The sequence below is a fragment of the Lissotriton vulgaris genome, unplaced genomic scaffold (assembly GCF_964263255.1).
Source record: "Lissotriton vulgaris unplaced genomic scaffold, aLisVul1.2 SCAFFOLD_2338, whole genome shotgun sequence".
In the NCBI taxonomy this organism is placed as follows: Eukaryota; Metazoa; Chordata; class Amphibia; order Caudata; family Salamandridae; genus Lissotriton; species Lissotriton vulgaris.
This window is the reverse complement of record NW_028244678.1, coordinates 40,787-63,148: the sequence shown is the minus strand read 5'-3', so window position 1 is coordinate 63,148 and position 22,362 is coordinate 40,787. Positions and strand designations below refer to the sequence as shown.

Genomic DNA, 22,362 nt, shown 5'->3' with positions numbered 1-22,362 from the left:
GACACGATTCAGGATGATGTGTGGTAGCTGCAGGAGCACAGTAGCCCCCACTTCACTAACTTTTAAAAGGTAATCTTATGTCTCCTACGAAATAAAACAAACACAAGAAGATGATGGACAGAGCGCCAAAACTTTTCAGATTTTAACCCCCAGTCACAGATCTGGGTTGATAAACAAAACACTCCTGACAGCGGCTGACCCAAGGTTCAGCACATCAATCCCTATCCACAAACATTAAGAGTCCTGTGCATCCACTTCTAGCACATGCCGCCGTTGAGCTCCACTGGTATCCAGAAAAAGCGAATTCTTTGAAGATGGAAAGTGCACCAGGAATGGAGTCAAACCCTTATATATAACTCCATCAGTTTTCTTTATTAGTCATAGAAGTAAAAAATGGCCATCAACCAACGTGTTTCGTTCCATTGAAGGAACTCCAACAGGGATTCAAATGTATTCAACACGTTCATAAAAGTAACTGTTGGGGGTCCCTGGGGAGTGCGATCCTCGGATCCGTCCCAATAATGATGCTTTGAAACTCCTCCCTGTGCCAGACTGGGGTGGCCCCTTTAATTCTACCTGGAACCACTGGGAGGAGGAGATAGGAGGAGTGACGTCGACCCCTGCCCACCTATCAGGAAGCAGAAAGGGGAGGATCACAGAAGTGGAAGCGTGCAAGCCGGAGGAGCCAGGAGTGAAGCCAATGAGGAAGAGGGGAGACCCGAAGAGCAGCAGCGGGATCCCCAAAACTCCGAAGGTCCAAGAGTCCAACCACTGAAGCCGGGAGTCGGACTGACGCCAGGAGGCCAACAACCCCAAGCTCCACCCGCCACTCTCCAGAAGGAGTGTGGCTGGAGCAGGTATGTCGGCGTATAAAGGGTTTTTCTATCTCACCGGGAGGGAACGGGTAGTGCTTTTTCTGTGGGCACCACTTTCTGTTGCCGGTACACGTGGTGGCGGTCCTCGGTAAACCCTCGCACTCCCCCTCCCTGAAAATAGTGGTTCAAAGTGCCTTCCACTGACCAGTGGTTTCTTTCTTTTCTTTTGTTGTTGCTTTGGGACAGTCCCTGCGGGAGCAAAGGAAAACGGACCCCTCCTCGAGCACCCGCAAGCTCTCCCGGAAGTGCCCAAGGATAGAGACATTTGATATCTCCACAGCAGGAGCCAGTAATCTTTCCTTTCCTTTTATTTTTGACAACAAAACCCTGTTAATCCAACCATTCCGGCCTACTCCTTCACTTTAAAGACCCAGTCGATACATTCACTCCCAGGGCCACGTGACAGTAACAGAAATCAATGAGTAGCAACTCGGTAAGATACCCCACAATAAGGGTCAAACAAATCTGATCCAACCTCGTAATAGAAGTAAAACAGATATGGGTTGAATCCATCATCATTCTTTAGCCCATTTCGACACCTCAGTTCAGACCTAGCTATATGCAAATCAGTCTTGACCCTGTGCCTCATGGGAACAGTCCAGCCCGAACTGCCAAGCCAGGTCTTCCCTGAACCGTAACAAACAAATGGCATGGTGAGCAAAAAAATTATGGATTTAGGCCCAGATCTCTGCACTGGGGTGAATGTATGACATTGTTCAGCATTCTGTCCATCAATTGTTGTTTTCACATTTGTCACTCCGAGTGGGATGGGCATACCCAGACATGGGTCCTGTGCTCTCCATGCCACTGGAGTCAAGCTATCCTGGCTGATGAGGGGTGAAACCCTGAAACCGGCCCTAGGATGCTTGTTTCCAGTCCAGGGAGGGCCTGGCCTGGCAGTTCGGGCTGGACTGTTCACCTTGGGCACAGAAAAGACTGATTTGCATATGGCTGGGTTCAAACTGGAATGGCATGGTGAGCAAAAAAACGATGGATTTAGGCCCAGATCTCTGTACTGGAGTGAATGTATGACATTTTTCTGTATTCTGTCTATCAATTGTTGTTTTTCCTACGAAATAGAATGCATGACCTGGGGAGACTTTTTTCTGCCTTTTTCTCTATTTTCAAACATTCCAAAGGCTGGGACTTTTGTTCTACAGCTTGGGAGTGCAGCAATTTTTCGTGGTTTTTTCTAAGGCTACGTATTATGCAGCTCAAAGTTGTTAAAAAAAGACAGACACATTATGCTGATTTTAAAAGTGATTTGTGGTAAACCTTGCAGTGCTTTATTGAGAATAATAATGATTGCATTTGAACCTGGTTATTGATTTCAGCACATGATGTGCTTTTTTTAACATGTGGTTAAATGTCTTTTAATGTGGCGATCTCTTGACAAAGCCAATAGGCTTGCTTTAAAAATTGATGTGGTGACTTATGACAAAGCCAAAAGGCCTGCTTATTTAAAGTGATCACCCCCTATGCATTGTGATGTTCTGTTTGATATAGGTAGGGGTGGGGAATGGGTACTTTGGTTTTGGGGGTCCTTTGGTTTGGGGGGGGGGGGGGGGGGGGGGGGGGGTCATCGCCCACTATGGGTTAAACGTGATTTCAGAATCTCAACACAAGTATTTCAATCTACCTGATATATATATATTTGTAAATTCATGCATAGTATTTAATAGTTTGTTTGTGTAATAAATTACTTTTCTAAAGAAAAAGCACAGGCTGGACAATCATTTATTGAGTGTTAATATTGTTTGCCAGCAAATGGTTGATTACTAGCTAACACCACCACCCCTGATTAGGCCTTAGGCTGCCCTGCTACATTACCCTAAGAGAGTCAAGCGAGTGGGGTGTATGGTTCCAATTAAGGGGAAATTGTGGACCTATTATTTGCTGAGGCATCACGTCCTCCACAACTAATAACCTAATTTCTTACAGGCTCTATCCAATTACCACCTTGTGAGTGTCCCTGCCATCTAATGGTAAGACAAGGACCTGCTCTTATAGGTGTTTAATACAAGTTTGTAACAGACTGAGCGTTCCTTTCAATTTAAAAGAGGAGCCATTAACTTTGTGATTTCAGATTCATGGTAGAGAGGTCGGTGGGAAGGAATTGATAATAGAAAAGAGTCTCCCAACTAAAAATAAGAAAGCCATCATGAAAAGTAAAGTTATCCTGTTACTTCTTGGCCGATTCCCTTTTCAGTACATAGGTAAATTGTAGCACATTTGTGAAAGGAAAGGAAGAAAACTTAAGAAGGCAGCATTGGACAGCTTAGAATTAGCAAACGAGTAAAGGAAGACATCCTTGTCAAACTTTGCATCGCTCTGAGATTCTAAAAACAATTTTAAAGAGCCATAGCAGAGTCCATGTAGCTGGCTGTCATATGTCTCTGATTAATAATTGCCTGGAGAATCTTACTGTCCCCATTTTAGCTCAGGTGTAGCGTGCCCTCAAACAAAAAAACGTTGAGCTCCATGCAGTGTAGTAATAGGTGTTGCAAGATATAATCCCTCTGCAAATGTTGCCCTAAGAAGCTGCTTTACTTGAATTATTACCCCCAAAGGTCGGTAAAAGCTCTTCTGACGATTAGACATTCTTGGTTCTATCCAAATAAAAGTTCAGGTCCCACCTCGTGCTGAAAATACAGTGTCTCCTCAGCCGAAGTAGCATGGGGGCAGCAAAAAAGTTAGCAGAACAATTTTTTCAAAAAGCTGGATATCCAGGATACTTTCAGAATGAAGGAGGAATGGCTTCTGACAACCACACCGTCCTTGAGTTCTGAGGCACAAAAGACATGAAGATCGCCTATATGTCCGGCTGATGTTATGACCACTAATAAATCTGTATTGCAAGAGAGAAGCCTTAATTCACAGAATGATACGGAATCAAAAGGTTTGTCATTATCATGTGACAACCACAAAAAGGTCCAAGAATGTGGAAGCACCCCGCACCAGAAGAAATAAATGCATGAGCCCCATTGGGCATCTTTTAACTGCCTTATTTGCTGTGGAAACAGTCTCTCCAGGCCGTTCATGTAGGCTTATATAACAGTGAATTGTGTCTTGGAGGTGCCCATCTGCATTCTTGTTTCTGCAAGGTGATGAAAAACAGACAATACCTAATTCACTTAACACGTGAGCGGGATCCTCTGCAATGTCCAGAAAGAATCTGTGCTCATTGCTCTTTTTGGCAGCAAACAGAACAAACTTTTATTTCTTTCAGGAAATACCTAGGTGACTTATGCTCAGTTCCTCTGGAACCATGAGTTCAAGATGCGCGGTTGGAGAGAGGAGTGGAACACTCTTGTTCCCTCCATGGACAAGACATCTCCACTCTGTGGCAAAAATCTCTCCCTGATCTTCTGGAGAACCTTCAGAATCCGAGAGGTCAAGAGAAAAGTGCATATAAATGTTCTCGACAAGTCCTTCATCAGGCAATTTACTAAGGAACCTAGTCCCCTGTTCACCCAAGAGGTAAACCACTTGAATTTGCTGATTTGGTCAGTCGCAAAGACATTCATAGAAAGGCCAACCCAAGCCTCGAATATGGGTTGAGGACTTTTTGGAGAAGGTCAAATTTGTGTGATGAGTAGCGATGCCTGCCTGCTCTATCTGTCATCACTGGTGTTCTTGATCCCTCTATTGTTGGGAGAAAAATAGAACATGCCCGAGAGTAAGGCCCACTTCAACAGAGCTTCAGTCAGCCTGTGGTAAGAGCTGTGGTAAGAGGGCGCCCATTTTTTCTAATGCAGATGAGGGCTGTGGTGCTGTATGTGTGGACCATCACCATCCAGGATGCCAGAACAAGAAGGCAGGTCCCAATGCCATGAAGATGACCTGCTCGTCCAGCACATTATGTGATTTATCTCACAAGGCACTGTTGAGGATCTCATTCCATGATGTGCCCCAAATGTAATTGGAGTTATTCTGACAGCATGCTGTGAAAAGGAGAAATTGAAAAACATCTCTCTGAGACGTTTGGAGACTGACCTCACCATTCCAGATTTTGAACCAAGGGTTGGTGGACTAAGACATGGTTAAACTGATTTTCTCCCAGCTGGTTCCAGGGGTCTATAAAGTGCAAAAAGTTAGCATACACATAGGACTTGCCATTGAGTATTGTGTCGAGAAAGGACAGTAAATATCTTGGAAACATCAGAAACCACCAAGCTGACACTTTGTTGTTCGTCAAGAAGAGTTCCACTTCTTGGCTGATGGCTGTAATGCTCCTGATGGAGGTAAGGCCTTTGCCAAGTTGGAGTCCAAAATTACCAATGAGAAAAGAATGAGCCCTTCAGGGGAGAATCACAGAGAATTTATTGTGTTTACTCAGAACACAAATGTGTAGAGGGCTTCAATGACTGGCCGCCACCAGATTTGGTGTCTTCCCTGGTTGGCTTTTAAATGAGGCACTGGTGTGGCTATGAGTAGCAATGCAAGATCTGCTGAAGCAAAGCTTCTGTTGAGCCAGGATCTTGTCCAAGATCCAATCAGTGCCACTGAGATTGAACAGTGTGCTGTATTGGTAGTGTTGGTTTCCACCACAAACCGAAGATAGTTGCTTCAGGCTGTGAATATGACAGTGGCTGTCTCTTAAGGTCCCACAGGCACATCCATTTGACACTGTGCACAGCTGCCAGGATCCGAGCCATAGGTAGCATTAAGAATGTATAGAAGCAGACGAACTGGCTTAAATCATGAAGCTCCAGGATGGGAGCAGAACCCCTTTTTCCTTTTTTCTGTACATGAAAGTTATAGGATTAGTATTACTGGCTTCCTTTCTAAGATTGGATGGGCTTATCTGTTCTTAAGTTCAGAATCCTCACTATCTCCTCTAAATGTTCCTTGAGTGATCACTCTGGGATTGGTGTCCTAAATGATGAAGGCTGTCGTAGGAATATAGCCTAGCCCTGTGGCACTTACAGGACCCACATATTTCCAGAGCCAAAAGCTCTCAATATCTGAGTCCAATGGTGGTAAGGGTGATGGTGCGGAGGAGGTCAAGGAGTTCACAAAGAAGTCCTAGGGACTTCTTATCATGGATTGTGATGTGGGAGCAAATGTGTTCTTCCCCAGAAGCATTTCCCCTTCACCCGTCGCTTCGAATGAAGGATAGAGACATTAGGGACCTTGGGTTAGAACAGCTCTTCAGCTTTAAAATATTGGAAGGCCTTCTCCGGCTGGAAAAGTGCAGCAGATCTGGCTGCTACCTCTTTGATCATTAGAAAAGACAAGGGGAACCCAATGGGTAGCTAGGGACCATGGGTATCAAGTATTTATAAAGGAAACAAGTGGTCCTTAGCATAAATGATTAAAGTAAGGGTACATATTAGAAACAAGTATTAAGGTTACAGTAGGGCACAGTCCTGTACCGTACAAAGGAGGGGAAAAGTAAGGAGGTAATAGAGTGAAGGATTACCAAGCAAACAGGGTGAGCTTACAGGCCACTGTCGTGAATTTGAATTAGCAGTGTGTCCTGGAGTAAACCATACATACAATAATATAATAGGGTGAAACGTATGTTTACTCAAAAGAGTCGACGTTTCGATCCCACGCTCAATTTATAAAGGGATCATCTTCAGGACTTTGGGGAATGGTTTTGCCTGAATGGGAGTTAAACGCCAATTGCAGTTGAATTGGAGGAGTTCAGGTAAGTTTGCAGCAGTACATGCTGGGTACTGGCGGGAGGCCGGAATTATGGTTCCATGCAGACGTCCAACCACACAAGATGTGGTGCAAGTCGAGAGCCCCGTTATTGGCTTCGAGGCGTCTAGATAGACAGAGTTCCGATACGTTGACGTTGTGGGGGAAAGCTTCCATGCAGACTTCAGTTAGCACGGTTCGAGATGCGAAAATTGCACCGCGTTTTTGTTTCTTGCATCAATTGGCTGTTCAGGTAACAGATTTCCAAGGGGCAGCATGAGCAGTGGCACCGTCTGTGGAGGTGCGGTCAGTTTGGTGACTAATCCGCGGGTCTTTGGAAGGATGTCAAGACGCCGATTGCGAGCTGTGCCTTACACGATCGAGCGATCTTGTGTGGTTGGACGCCTGCATGGCACCATGGCCTGGCAGACATGCAGGATATTTTATTACACTGGACCGAACTAAGTCAGTTCTAGGTCAACCTGTGGCCTGAAAAAAGCAACACCTGAACAATACAATGGCCACAGGCATGTTCAAGACTGCATATGGAATACAAAGGAGATGGAATCTATTTCCAGCCCACACATACCGTATTTTAATGTGGTGGTGTATGAAGACCCCAGTAACAGTAGCTGATAGGCCAGAGAGTTGCATGGATGCTAATGCACAAACAAGAGAGATGGTTCCCTGAGGCTGATTGGCACTGATTTGGGACACACATGAAAGGAAAATGCACTCTGTATGGATTGTTTGCCCCTAAAATTGGAATCTGAGGGGAAATGTGGATTCAGGCAAAGTGTCCCAGGCCTGAGAGTTGCATGGATTATAATACACAAACAAGAGTGATGGTTCCCTGAGGCTGATTGCCAGTAATCTGGGACACACATGAAAGGAAAATGCACTCTGACTGGATTGTTTGCCCCTAAAATTGGAATCTTAGGGGAAGGGTGGATTCAGGCAAAGTGTCCCAAAACTGGATAAAAGCTAATCCATGTAGTACAAGCGATCGTACCATTCATTCAAGGAACTCGGCAAATCTATGGAAAGGACAGAAATAAAAATCTTTGGCATTATCATATGAGGGGTAGATCTATAATTAAGGCCTCCAGTTTTTCGTTTTTACTGATTTTTACAGATAAAAGAATCTATTTTCTGTCTGTATTTATTTTTAAAAGCAGAAAAGTACAGAAATGTGTACTTCTTGTGACACTCCTTGTTGGGCTTGCTAAGCAGATAGACACCATGTGGATTTAAAAACAGGATGCGATTCCCTTATCATTATTAATATTTTGAGTTTTCTATAGTGCTAGCTAGGCCCAAAGGTATCTGACCCATAAATACAGTCATGTGTTAACATATATTTGTGTATAATGCTAATATGTATCTATGTATGTAGTGTTTTGTTATATTTGGCTACTTAATTTGCTGAAACGTGACCGACATCAAAGTATGAGTGCATGTATATCTGCTAAATAAAGGCAGAAATATACAATTTTACGACTCCATTTATTCTGAAAATATAAAATATGAATCAATGAATATCAATAAAATGGTTAAAAAATAAATATGGATAAATACAGACGGAAATGTTAAAAATATAAATACCATAAAACCGGGAGCCCTATCTATATTCATACGAATGAGGATACCATTGATGCTGCTTGAGAAAGAGGTATACTGTGAACGTCTTTTTTAAAGCCAAAGCTTTAGATCCAGCCTTGCCCTGTTCTTCAATGGTGCATTTAGAGTCAGCTCAAGTCTGGAGCTTCTGTGTAAATGTTCCTCTCAAGCAGTGTGCTTGAGAAGAAACATTAACACATCGACGGAATCAGTGTGTATGATTCTATTGTCAAACCCATTCTTCAATGGTGGGCTGTCAAACACTGCAAGTCCCTGCAACTGACCAGAATGTGCAGACCACCACTGGCAATTCCCTACAGAGGCAGCAGGAAGCCAGATAAGAAAGACATCTCGCCACCTGGAGTCTTCATTATAACAGTGATGCAATAATACGCCGAGTTCCGAACCCAGATTCATCAATGGACTGCTCCCAGTGGCGGCTGGCTTGATGGGGGTGGGGGGGGTGAGGCGGAGGGCAGAGAGGGAGGTCAGGGAGGGAATGGGATAAAGAAAAATAAAATAAAGCGTATGTCCTCTATGCATCTTTCCTCATTGTCCCTTGTCATCATCCCTCCGCTCCAGCCAGAACAGGAAGCGCCAGAGCCCCCCTAAGCCAATCAGAATGCTGCAATGCAACATTGTGATTGATCTGAGCGTCATAGTTCGGTGCCCAGGTAGGCAATGGGTGCCTGGGTATGTTCTCCACTCAGTCTGTAAAGCAGCCTGGGCGGAGAACATGCAAAGTACACATGACTGTTTGGCCAGCCAGAGATGTCAGCCAAACATTAATGTGCACTTTACAGAGTGCCCAGATCTGTCCCGCCCTGCCAAGCTGCCGCAGCAGGAACAAATAAAATGATAATAACAATGAATTATTGTTCTTTTTCCTTTATTTCCACTGCTGAAAACAGGGAGGCGATGCTCCTCCGCCTTAGTGGAGGAGCCGCCACTGACTGCTCCTTGAACAGTATGAATCAGAAATGCTGGTACCACCAATAAGGGCTGTACCACATCATGTGGTCAACAAAGCACCACTTGCAAATTGCGCAGAAATACCAATAGTCTCAGGCTACACATGACAACTGCAGTAATGCCGGAACAGAACGACACAAAGACGATTGTGCATCATACCCTTTGTCCTAAGAGAAGATGCTGCACCTAGCTGCAGTCATGTCAGAAATTTAACTGTGTGCACACCTCTTCAGAGCACAGGAAAGTTACAACGAACTGGATATGTCTGTAGGAGTAGTGCAATGCAAAGCTTTTAACATATTGATCAATTATCTCAGCATAGATATAATTCTTATGAAATTTACTTAAAAAGTAACGTTACTTGGATATTATATTGTGAGCCATACCTGTGCTGCCCGAATAACATTCTACCAAAAACCACCCTCCAAGAGTAATTATTACCTCCACAACTACGCTATGACCGAAAGTCAAAGCTTAATGGGGGGTGCTTGACAATATGGTGACCTCACAGCAGTAAGTAGCATCTTTGTTTCCAAGGACAGTAGCAATACGTATGACAATGTTTATCTAACTCCCTTTAAGCCACATAGACCACAAAGAACAGGCCTAAAAAATGGTAAACGAGAAATTGATTTAATAGGTTCACCTTTGTGAATACAATGTTAGAACTTTAAATCCAAGCGATACTGGCCAAAGGCATTAGCAATGAGAACATATTGTATAATACGTTTCCAAAGTTTCAGATGGTAGAAACAGCAAATGAGATACAGTTCTTATCTGGGACACCAAAGTCAGTTATGCAAAATGTATCAGACAAATATTTTTGATAGCTGTAGCTGGATGAGGATGGATACCTACCGATGCAGGCCATTAGCAAAAATCCCAAAGTGTTGATTGAGTCTAATGTGGTCCCCAATATCTGGAGGTATATTTAAAACAATTTGAAATATTCAACACTTGACCATGTCAAAAGTTTTCCCATCTTCCCCACAGCCGTTCTCATCTCCTGGCCAATAACCGGTCCCACTTGGTTGCTATTCACCCTATATTCTCTACTCTGAAAGGTTCTGTCAGTCTCCTACTTAAGTGCACCAAACCTTAAAACTGGTGCCTGTTTCTATATTGTTACATGCAGAAGGGTGTATGCCATCCTTTCTGATTACTCACAAAGGCAATCAGTCAAGATACTGTAGTACTTCAAACAGTGATCTCTCCCAACCATCCTTGACCTTTTTTGTTTTTCTCTGGCTCTAGGTTTCGGCTCTTTTGTGGACAAGACAGTTCTTCCTTTTGTCAGTACGAAGAAATCCAAGCTCTTGAATCCCTGCCCGGATCGAATGGAGCAGTGCCAGCCGCCCTTCAGCTTCAAGCATGTCCTGGCCCTCACCGACAACGCAACAGAATTTGAGATCAAAGTCAGTGAACAAAATATTTCAGGGAACCTGGACTCACCCGAAGGTGGTTTTGATGCCATCATGCAGGCGGCAGTGTGTACGGTAAGACCAACTTCTTCATCAATTTGACACAATAGGAAGGATCCACTCCAGAAGACAATTACTATTCTAAACCGGTATTCAGCGAAGTGTTTACCAATACTGCAGTGCATTCGGTTGGAGCAGACCTGGTTTAGAAGCGATCTGTTTGACTGAAAGAGAGGGCGCTTCCATTCCATAAATTAGGAATGATCGATATTCCCGATTGATCGTGGGAATTGACCATGTCCAATGCTTTAAATGGACAGACATTTGTAATGCAAGGGTACTGCTACATTCAGATTAGGAACGTGTGTCCATTTAAAGCACTGATCCTGTCTGATGACAACCTCAAGTTGAGGAACAGGTCGATCAGATTTGAGGGGATAATTCAGAAGAGTGTTCTGTTGTGAAGAGACCCATCTGAGTGCCATTGTGGGTCACTACGTCGACTATAGTTCTGGCACTGTTTGTCCTCCATAAAACAATTCTGAAACAAAGGAAGAATATAAGAATTAAACTTTAATGCTGTTGAATCGCAGGATTAATCAGGGATGTATATATGTGTATCATATTTTACCACTCACAGTTAAGGCACTCATGAGCATTGCACTGTTCTACACTTTGAAACAAATGACGTTATCCCTATGGTGAATGATAACTCAATGTTTTGCATTTAGAGATGGTCTTGTGCGTCTTAATGAAATGATATTAAGTTGTTAATCGCAGTTGTACACTTAGAGAACACACTGGGACAGAAGGATAGCCATATAATCAGTGTCTAATTATATAAATACCTATCAATCATGCGGCAGGCTAAATTCTTGTAATGTGCTTGGTAAGACCACTTTCTAGACAATGGACATCTATTTATGTGATACTACTGGTTTCTATACCTTATAATGATAAGGTGGAGCAAGACAAGATCATTTACAACATTTTCTGTGCAAGACAAGATCTAGTACCTCTTTTCACTTGATGCTTTTCAGGGAGACACCATATAAGTCGATACACTAACAGCAGTAGCACATTCTGGGTAGTCTGCCTTAAGCTGGTGTACACAAGGTCGTTCCACTTTCTCAGAAATACAGCCTTGGTGCCATTTTCCCCCTACACCTCCAGACCAAAAGAACTTGGTCTCTCCGGATATCAGCCTTCCGCCGCTGATGTACCTCCTTCCAACTCTTGCATAGGCATAGCTTAAAACATCAGTGATCAAATCTTGCAACCTTTCTAAAGCCCACCATAGCATGTCTAGGTCTTACATCCAGCTCTCATGCAAGGATTTGCAAAGGCCAAAAAACATGCTAGCTTGCCACTTGGATGCAGGCTTAGCAGTATCCTTTTTAAGGCACTATATTGTTGTCAAGAGCCATCCTATAGCCTGTTGTGCTGACATCCTATGGCAGCTGCCCACAATGGTCTCAAGGTAGCAGTGGCCCTGCATGCAACCCCACTCAGCAGTAACAGACAAGCATACTACCCAAGCTGTGGTTACTAGGAACTAGGAAGAAGCCAGCAGTGATCTCTGTTTATGCCCAATATTTTGTTATTGGTTATGCTGCATGTCTCTTTTACAGTACTCCACAGGTGCATCAATCATCACTGTGTGATAAACCTCTACTGAGGTGTTCTCAATCTGCAGGGTAAACAGATTTACATTTTTAAACATTATCAATAGTCTTATAGATGCCAAAAGCCACGCTGCCTTTCGCACCCTGTATAAGATTTGCTTTGCTTATGCATGTGATTCACCCCTTGCTCATGTTACAACTCCCAAAAAGACCAGGCCTGAGATTTACGAAGGTTTGTATAGGCAAGAGTGAAGAGCTGCACTATTTTGCCAAGCACCAGCATACCTTTTTAATATAAAGTAAATGCTTTGTGTCTCTTTGTGTCCATGCATTATGTTAGTAAATTACCCTTTGAATGTTTTAGAAATCCCTATTCGAAATGGTGCTTGGGAATAAAGCTGTCCCCATTTCCCCTGAGAATTTTTCTTTCACATGTTAGAAAAATCTGTGGGGTCTGAGTCTAATAGTGAATGTATCCATATCAATGCCTAATTCCATCATGACTGCTCCATTATTTGAGGCAAATGGAAATCAAAGCACCAAAATAGATGTTTCTGAGAAGACTTTCCAGTGAGAATAATTTCATTTAAACTACCTTTATCAGGGGAATTTATAAGCAATCTATTTCTGTCCACGCAAAACGGAGACTCGTCTAATCAGAAAAAAACGACCTCAAAGTGGGCGGAGCATTCCACCTTGCCACCGTGAAACTCAATTATAAAATCAGACATGGTTTGAGGGCTAAGGACAAAGTAACGGAGAAACAGATTTTCTGTTCAAATCTTTTGGTCTCGTACTGGACAAAGGCAGGCCAACGCGCGTTTCACAACATCAAAGTCTCTTCATTGGGGCCAATATATGAACGACAGCTCTAATAGCTAAATAATTTCTGAATCTATGAGACTTAATTTCCTTTGGTTATTTTCAGATGGAAAACATAACTTCATAACAAGAAGAAATTATTACCAAGCATAAGCGATAATTACCGCTATGCTTGGTTAGCGGCAATAATTTTATCGCCGTGCTTCGCCTATTTTTATCGCTTAGGAGCCTTGCTATTATCAAGGTTTATCTCCTAAGCGATAAATAACGGCCGAAATGCATGAATATCGCTGAAAAGTCCGCGATATTCATGCATTACCGAGCTAATGCTCTTAGCCATGTTATTCACCTACCATTGGATAACATGGCTAAGCGGGAAAAAGTCCCGCTAATGCGGCGATAATGGCCCAGGTTGATTTTTTTTTCTTCTTATGAAACAGTCAATCTCTTTTGGTTCTTAAGGGCATAATAACCATCTGAAGATCTTGAGCGGATTTTATGTTTCAGTCCGTGTTCATTCAGTCGTGGCTTCTTAGCTTTCCCTCTTTGTAAAGTTCTCACTTTCATTCCGCCACGAAATCATTTTAGTTCATCTTTAAAATCTTTTTTTGACCAGTCATATTCTCACTTCTAAAAGATTCGATGTCAGCTTAGTTTAAATGATTCTGTTTGTGGCAGATGTAAGTCAGGGTTATAAATCATATTGTTTTCCAGCTGCAAATACCTTTTAGAGCGATAAATCACATTTAAATGATTCATTTCAGCGGCTTTAATCTTAATTTTTTTAGAGCCCTTCCATGTTAAATTAACTTCCAGTGATATTACTGCCTACCATTCGCCCTTTTTACACCTGAAGCTCATTCACGCATTTTAAATGTAATTTCATTAAAGGCCATTAGGGTTCAAGTGTTTTATCTCAGATTTAGCAGAGCTGTGATGTTCTTCAATCTATTTGATTCCAGATATATTTACAGACAGGGCCAAGTAGCTTACTTGCCATTCCAAACTTATTCTGAGCCTCTGTTGCAACTCTATCAACTTTGCAACGGTGTTCTCCTACCTGAAGTAGACATGCCTCCACAGTTGTTCGATCATGCTCTTGACAGGTGGGTCTGTGCCAAAGTCAGTGCTTCAAATTGGAAGTCATGCCCTCAGGAAGACAAATCCAATGGCAGGAAACTCTCCAAAAGCGTCACCAAACAGTGGCAACTGGTAACAGCAATGTTCAGAAATAAAGACCTCATTATCCAACTTGTGCAACGTCTTCATCTTCGTTGGGCGGTAATGCTAAACATGAGCAGAGGCTCAGCGGTTCAAGAACTCCCTACCACCTTTTTGCCAAGAGCAACTCCTCCTCGCCTACCAACAGGGGCGGCCTTAGGCATGTGCAAGCTGTGCACCTGCACAGGGCCACCAAATCCCAGGGGCCACCACGCCAATATATATCCTACATATAATAATCCTCTGAGGATGGATACACATTTGTATAGTGGCCCCTGGCAGGGATTTGGTGGTGTTCCACTTCCAAACACCCTGACCCACCCCCCTTTTCACTGGCCTCTACGCTCCGCCCCGCCCGGACCTCCTCTTCCGGGGCCCCCTACCTACGTTCCCTGTCCAGGGCCACCATGAGCCTAGAGCGGCCCCTGCTACCAAGTATATTTAACTCTCCGGTCACTGTTACACCTCTGTTGTATTTATCTTCTGGTCCTGACGCCGAAATGGCTACACCTGATTGTTTTAAATCATCAATGTCGACTGTTCAGAACGCCACGGAAGAGCAGTCACAATGATTTACTGCTATTATATATGAAATGCTGACATTACATTGTACCCATTTCGGAAAAAATTGCACTAAACTTTCCAATAAATGCTGCTTTTACATTTAAGGTCATAGTTGTCTGTAGACCTGTGCAACTTTCCTCATCTTTGACCATTTGACTTGCAGTACAATGTTGATCACACTTTTCTCTAGAGAACTTTTCATGATTGGTGAGTCTAATGTCTGGATGGACTAAGCCGAAAAAAAGAGACACTATAGACTTGATAGACTCATGTAAAGCAATAGAACTCCAGCAACTTGTCTCGGGTCCAACCTACAAAAGGCACTTACACCTGTTTTTTTTTTTTACTAAGTCTGAACATTGTAGCCTTCTAAATACTCTTCATATCCCCTGTTCATATCACAAAGCAATATTTTTTACAATTGTCACCTACCGAGTACAGCAATTCGCTGGACAAACCTTGGTCCAGATTTAAGCAAGATCAAATACAAGCGCTGCTCGATAATTCCAAGCCGGTTCTCACTAACTCTATTGAAGAAGACCTGGCCACATTTGAGGCTTGGATGATGATAGCAATTTATAACGTGTACAGCTGCTCAAAAGAGTGTCCCTGCGTGAAGCAGAAAGATGGGAATATAAAAGAGGCTTAGGCCTGCACAAAAAGCCACGATTCAAGTTTCAGCACCTGCAACTCCAGAGGAAGCTAATTCCAAGCTGTCAAACCCAGGTACGCAAGAAACCTTTCTCCTGCTCTTGCACGCTGAATCCTGGGAATCTCTGCCTACAGTTTATTGGCGTTGCCTACAGTTTATTGGCGTATCTCAGCTGTCTGCTGGGGTTTATGAAAACCAAAAATGTAGGAGGGCATCGCTTGATATAAGCCATCATGTACTAACACAAGAGCCTTACATTTGATTCTTTGCCTGATGGGCAGTCAGTGAAGTGCAAGAAAATGTTGCGAAATCTGTGCTATTATTAGAACATTAAGCAGGAGACAGGGTGCCGCATTCTGGATCACTTGGAGTCTGTTCATCAGGTACTCTGGTAAGCTAAAATATAATGCATGACCGTAGTCGATACTGGATATTATCAGCGCCTGAATGAGGTTCTATTTGCTGAAAAGGATAAAAGAGGGGGACATTTATTTAGGGACCTCATGATCCTGAAACAAGTGCCTACCAACACTTTTATTTGAGGCCTAAAGGATAGTCTGTCATGAAGTTTCATGGCCAGATTATTAACTGAGTCTTTCTAGGGTCCTGGGGGAGAAGCATAATTTCAGTGGCATAGTTGGGGGTGAGGGGTCGTGTCTAACGACTATCACCATCCCCCGGCCCGAGAACAAGTCATCCGTCTGTAAACACCCCCCCCCCCCCCCCTCCCTTGCCGGAACAAGTCGCAAGTCGGCTGCCACCTCACCCCTGCTCTTACCTGCACCTGGGTGCAATACGCCTAGCTACTCCACTGCATCATTTGGCCAAAAGGTTTGCTAGAAATTTGGTGGAACCTTATCAAAGAAGATAATTTCAGTTTTTTCTCCATTTGTGTTGAGCAGCTGTCAGGCAAGTTTTAATCTGTATGCGCTTCAACTTAACTCCCTTGTCCCAAGAGAAAATCAGTTGTGTATCATCTGCATAGATCACTTTAGCTTCTAGATCTTCTGCTAGTTGAGCCAGAGGGGTAATATATAAATTAAGTAATATAGGGCTCAGGGAAGAGCCATGAGGGACTCCCACAAGTACATCACATGAGTTGGCGGAGCAAGGAGGAAGCCAAACTTGTTGGCTCCTCTTAGCTAAAAATTACGTTAGCCATTCCAAGGCCTGTCCCATTACTCCAATGGCCTGAAGACAGTCCAGCAGCATTGAATTAAGTGGGATCACTTCTAAATTAGATAATCATATCCTAGCCAAAGTTAAACGTAATCATAAATTTAATCCGGGTAATTCCTGGTTCTCTCTAGACGAGCACAAATGTAGAGAAATCTATGCACCTACAGAGAGAGTAAAATACAGAATAGTAATTAAGCAACTCATAAGAGAAAACAAGCAAAATACTCCTCAAACAGGATCAATGACCCAGCTAAGTCAACCCAGGCTGCTTTTCTTATTTTAAGAGATCTAACTTCAGACAACACGTGATTCCTTTCAACTACTAACCACAAATGCACTCTGTGAAATGTAGCAAATGTTTTTCCAAGAAAAAATATCAACTACCATGGCTACGTTAGAAACAAAGCTAAAGAAGTTGCAACTTTCTCAGCCTACTACTGGAAATAGAACATCTGATTCTGATTTGTCCTATAAATCCTCAGTTAACAAACTGGCATCTTTTGATGCTGCTACAGTGGACCAAATTTGCCCACAAAAAGCAGTGAATTATTTCAGCTTCTTCTCTGGATCCGTGCTTGGTGAAGTGTGTGGGACTCTTGTCCAGTTCCTTAGATTCACATTTGTCTGCTCTTTGTAAACTTTCTTTTGAGTCATGACAAGTATCAACCATTTGAAAATAGGCAATGGTCACTCCATTGCTGAAGAAACCCAGGTTCAACCCAGATGTACCCACAAACTATCCACCGATTTCCTTATTGCCCTTATTAATTAAAATTGCTGAACGCTTTTTCACCAGCCCACTGTCACAATTCACTGAAAGCAATGATATTTAGGAAGCAATCAATCTGGGTTCTGTGCATGCTATAGAACCGAAACCATATTGGCCTCAGTACAAGACCATATTCAAAAAGCCTAGAAAACAATGGACCTACTACCATCATTCTATTAGGCTTATCCTCTGCCTTTGACACTGTTTTCTATGGTGCAAGTCTTATTCAACGAATAAGCATTGGTGTTGAAGACAAGGTTATCAACTGGTCTTTTTTAATAGATATTGCTCAAACTGTCTGTATGAAGCTTTTTGTTTCCCAGTTTTAAAAAACATAGGGGCATATTAACAAGGAACAGGGAAAATTAACGCTAAGGGCGCTTAGCGGTAATTTTGTGAACGCCCGCTTATGCTGAATAATATCGCCTGGTTATCACGTTATTAACAACATTAACCACCTAGGCGATAAAAAATCCAGCGATAGTGGCATTTTGGGAGGTTATCGATAAAACTACAAGGATAGGGATATCCTTGTTGATAGCCCATGGTGGACTTAGCCATCTAATCCACCTTCCATTGGATTACATGGCTAAGTCTGAAAATTAGCAGATGTAAAAAAACAGCGTTAACCGTGGTTAGCGCTGCTTTTTTTGTCTCTAACAGGGTTAGCGTGAAGCTTGATAATCGGAGAAATGTCGCTTAGTGACATTTCTCCTATTATTTTGCTCTGGAACGCCCACATTGCATCTCATTAGAGATGCTAAGGGATGCGTAGTGAAAAAGGGTGCTAACATGCGATTTTGCCTGTTAGCACCCTGTTGTTGATAGGGTGATATTTTTATCTCCGCTTCTTTGGCTTTTAAAGCCAAAAAAGCGGAGATAAAGCCCTTGTTAATATGCCCCGAAGTTTGAAGTGTCCCCAAGGCTCAACATTGAGCTTAATCTTTTTTAATATCTATGTAGCTTCATTGATAGCATTAATTCACTCCTTTAGTATACGATTCTTTTCATATGCTGATGGCATATACGGATCTTCTCAGGAATGCAACAGGTTAAAAGGCTGTTTAAGGGCAGTTATTGCTATGATGACAACTAATTTTCTGTGCCCAAACACAGATAAAACAGAGGAGATACTAGTTGGAAACTCCCCACACTGGTCAAGTGACTGGGGGCCGAATTAGTTAGGTTCAGCCCCTACTCTTTCTGGTCCTGCCAACAACCTAGGGATCACCTACAATTCCACACTATTTTTTAAACTACAGATCATGAAACTCTCAACTAACTGCTTTTTTACTGTGCAGTAACGCTGGGCAGTGAACTCCGCTCCACTTGCAGAGTTTGCTGAGTTTTCCACACTCAGTGTTACACGTAGCTCGTGGAGTTCCGAAAAACTCTGTTCCGCACAGCGGAGCAGAGTTTTTGACCTTGCTCACGTTCGTCATGTCAAGTTAGCGACCGTGGAAAATCTACCTCTTGGTGCGATTTCTCACCGTGGGGTTCAGGTTTCTCATTGCAAGTGGTCGTGTATGCACGCGACCGCTCGCGTTAAGAAACAGCCCGTTTGGGTTGAGAAAGCTGCTGCTCGAGTAAAAATCTACTTGAGCAGCAGAACAGGAAAGCAGGGACCGCTTGCACTGTGCATGGTGCAGTTTGCGATAATTGCACAGTGAAGACAAGCATCTGGCACTGTGCAATCACTGCGAGCGGCATTTTTCTATCGTACTCCGCCGCGTGCGGAGCTCCGTGTAGTGCGGCAGAGTTTTTTTTTGCACTTCGCTGAGTTCCACGTAGTGGAACTCTGCAAACTCCGCCCAGAGCTACTGTGCAGACACTGAGAAACAATGCATCTATTTCCTCTAAATCATATGAAAACAATAATCCAAACTTTAATACTCTCCCAAATAGACTACTGCAATTCCCTGTAATTAGGACAATCTAACTATGTTCTGGTGAAACTACAACGTATCCAGAATGTTGCTGCACTCTGTGTACTTGGACTGTCTTAGGACATCTCAGGTCCTTGCACTGGCTAGCAGTTAGGAAAGATATCTCTTCATGGCCTTACTACTATGCCATACAGCAATTTACCATCCACCTTCGCGTACGCACTATGTCCAAAAGCTTTTTAAATGGTATAGGCCTACCAGAGCACTTAGTTCCTGATCCGACAAAATTTTAACTCACCTAGGGGCATATTACCAAGGGCCTTATCGCTGCTTTAGCGGGAATTTTTCCCGCTAAAGTGGCGATAATTTTATCGCCCTATTACCTAGCTGTCGCTAACACCAGTTAGCGACAGCTAGTAGGAGATAGCAATCATCTTGGGGCCTGCTTTGCATGTCAGCGATATTTATCGCTAATGACATGCAAAGTGGGCGTGCCAAGATGTTAGCGACTGGAAACAGTCGCTAACATCGCTATCTCCTATTACCTACTTTTGGAAATATTCGCGCTAAGCGCAACTATCTCCAAAAGCTTACGCCTGCCCAGAGCAGTTCTTAGCCATGTTATCCAATGGTAGGTGGATAACATGGCTAAGAGCATTAGCTCGGTAATGCATGAATATCGCTGACTTTTAAGCGATATTCATGCATTTCGGCCGATTTTTATCGCTTTTGAGATAAAACCTTGATAATAGCAAGGTTTATCTGCGATAAAAATCGGCAGAGCTCGGCGATAATAATATTGCCGCTAAGCCAACATAGCGATAATTATCGCTAGTTGTTGGTAATATGCTCCCTAGTTTTTCAAAGCACACTGTGGCTCTCGGGCCCTATCCACCAGTGCTGCTAAAATGTTGGACTTCGTTACCACAGGAGCTGAGATAAATTTCAGATCTTCTATAATTTATAAACCATTTAGAAATCCACTCGTTTATCAGCACTTGACTGAGCCCAGTCTTAATTCTAATTCAATCAGGGCCAAGATGCCCACTGTGTTGTTGCGCTTTACAATACACAAATGTGTAAATACACAAATACATTTTAACATGAACAGAAATCAGGGGATCATTGTAATTATTAGCAATGTTGAACACCAGCTTTTAGTACACAGAAAAGTTGAGAAAGTATTCGCAGTGGATTTCGACCCAAGATTTCTCCATATTTTTTTGCAACCTCTAAATACAAGAGTAATGTCTTGCAATCACTCAAGATGTTATTTACTTTTTGTAGAGTGCTTTGGTACCTTTCAAGGTGTATTGATGCGAAAAATAATCGCACCCCCCCACACACATTTCAAAATACACATTTTCTTCCTGCTTTACAAATGTATAGGACAATAATGTATATTTTGAATGTTTTACATCTTGCCATAAAATTACAAGCAACTCTACGATCTGTATAGATTTCTCCTTTCAAAGTCTATTCTGGTATACCACCTTTCAAAAATGTTTTGGGCATGAATCTGCAAACTCTCCTCAAAATGCTTAGTGAAATGTACATTTTTGGTTACCTATTCATTTGTTTCTGAATAAAGTCCGTCGAGGTTTTAGCTCAGAGAGCTAGGTGAATGGATTCTTTTGTAATTTGTCAACCTAAACAACCTATCCTCCAAAACTTAAAATGTATAGTGTAAGAGGGCGAGGCACTTCCGGTTGCAGCGCTTCTCAGGATCAAACTTAGCTTCTTCCCCTCTTCTCTTTCTTGAAAATGCCAAAGATTCACCTTCCTTTCTTAACTCATCCTTCCTTGTCCTATTGCAGGGTCAGATTGGTTGGCGCAATGTCACGCGGCTGCTTGTCTTCACTTCAGATGACACCTTTCATATGGCGGGTGATGGGAAGCTGGGTGGCATTTATTTGCCCAGTGACGGACGCTGCCATCTAGACAAGAATGGAGTCTACGATAAGAGCAATTTCTTTGTGAGTGTAATAATATGATCTTGACTAAAGAAGGACAAATCAGAGAATTCATGGGAAGGGTTAAGCAAGAGTGGGTCCCGGGTTAAGAATCAAAACATGAGCCAAGAAGGCAAAAAACTCATCTTTCTCATCTTTTCTGTCGTTTGCGGTCTCTCTGTTTTGCCCTCTGACTTTTTCTTTTTCTCTGTGTTTCTAGCTCCACTTTCTCTTTGAACACTTTCACCTTCTATTTCCCCATCTCTCTTCTGCCCTCTCTACCTTTCTTGCACTCTCACTCCCACTCTCTCGTCCTCGGATGTATGACGTTACAACACATGCTTTTACCACGCATGCCTTTACAACGCGGTTTTTACAACGCATGCCTTAACAATGCATAGTGCTTTGGGGCGCTGGATAGTGAATAGTTTAATTTACTATTCCAACTCCAGTCCCCGTGGATAGTAGGAAAGGTGTTGGATAGTAAATTAAACCTATTCCCTATCCTAGAGCGCCCCCTAGTGCAATGCGTTGTAATGGTTTGCGTTGTAAAAGTTGCGTCGTAAAGGCACTGCGTGGTAAAAGTAGCGTTGTAAAGGATGTTTCCCCTCGTCCTCTGCCTCACTCCTACTCTTCTACTGTCTTTCTTTCACTCTTTCTCTCACTCTTACAAACTCACTTATCAGCCCTCTGCACCCAGTAACTATATGCAGAAGTTAATTGTGTTGAGCCAGTGAAATACCTTTGTTGTCTCTGCCCACAAGAAAATAGGCACTTGCAGTGCTCTGCTATTCCGTTCCCACCTTTGTATGTATCCACTTATGTGAGTGCTTCTAGGATTTGTACTCAGTGCCCACACAAAGGTCCTTATTATGCATTTGGCAGTGCGGGAGCGGGACCGCCCCCTTCCACACTACCAAACCCATGTCTAAACTGCCCACCAGATTCTTGGAGGCTATTTTATGGCCTTCTTACGGTGATGCCTATGAAATAGGCACCGCAAAAGGTACATCAAAATCAGTACCTGCACAGCATGGACTGCAGCAGGCCATGCCATGCAGGGACTGGTGTGCACTCACATGGGGGCACATGTTGTGCCACCCTGCGTGCATCCACATGGCGTGAGGCACCAGGGGGCCCTGTAGGGCCCCCTTT

General features: G+C 43.0%; 1 protein-coding gene across 1 annotated transcript in view; it reads left to right on the top strand.

Moving 5' to 3' along the window:
* The window catches only part of LOC147667169 (integrin beta-7-like), a gene marked incomplete at its 3' end in the record, with an annotated part of 287,301 nt that extends 266,070 nt beyond the window's left edge, over nucleotides 1-21,231 (top strand). Inside the window, exons 5-6 of the mRNA XM_086948877.1 lie at nucleotides 10,371-10,612; nucleotides 21,073-21,231. Coding sequence (XP_086805003.1) covers nucleotides 10,371-10,612; nucleotides 21,073-21,231 — 401 coding nt within the window. The remainder of the gene's footprint in view (nucleotides 1-10,370; nucleotides 10,613-21,072) is intronic.
* Between the last annotated feature and the right edge of the window lie 1,131 nt (nucleotides 21,232-22,362).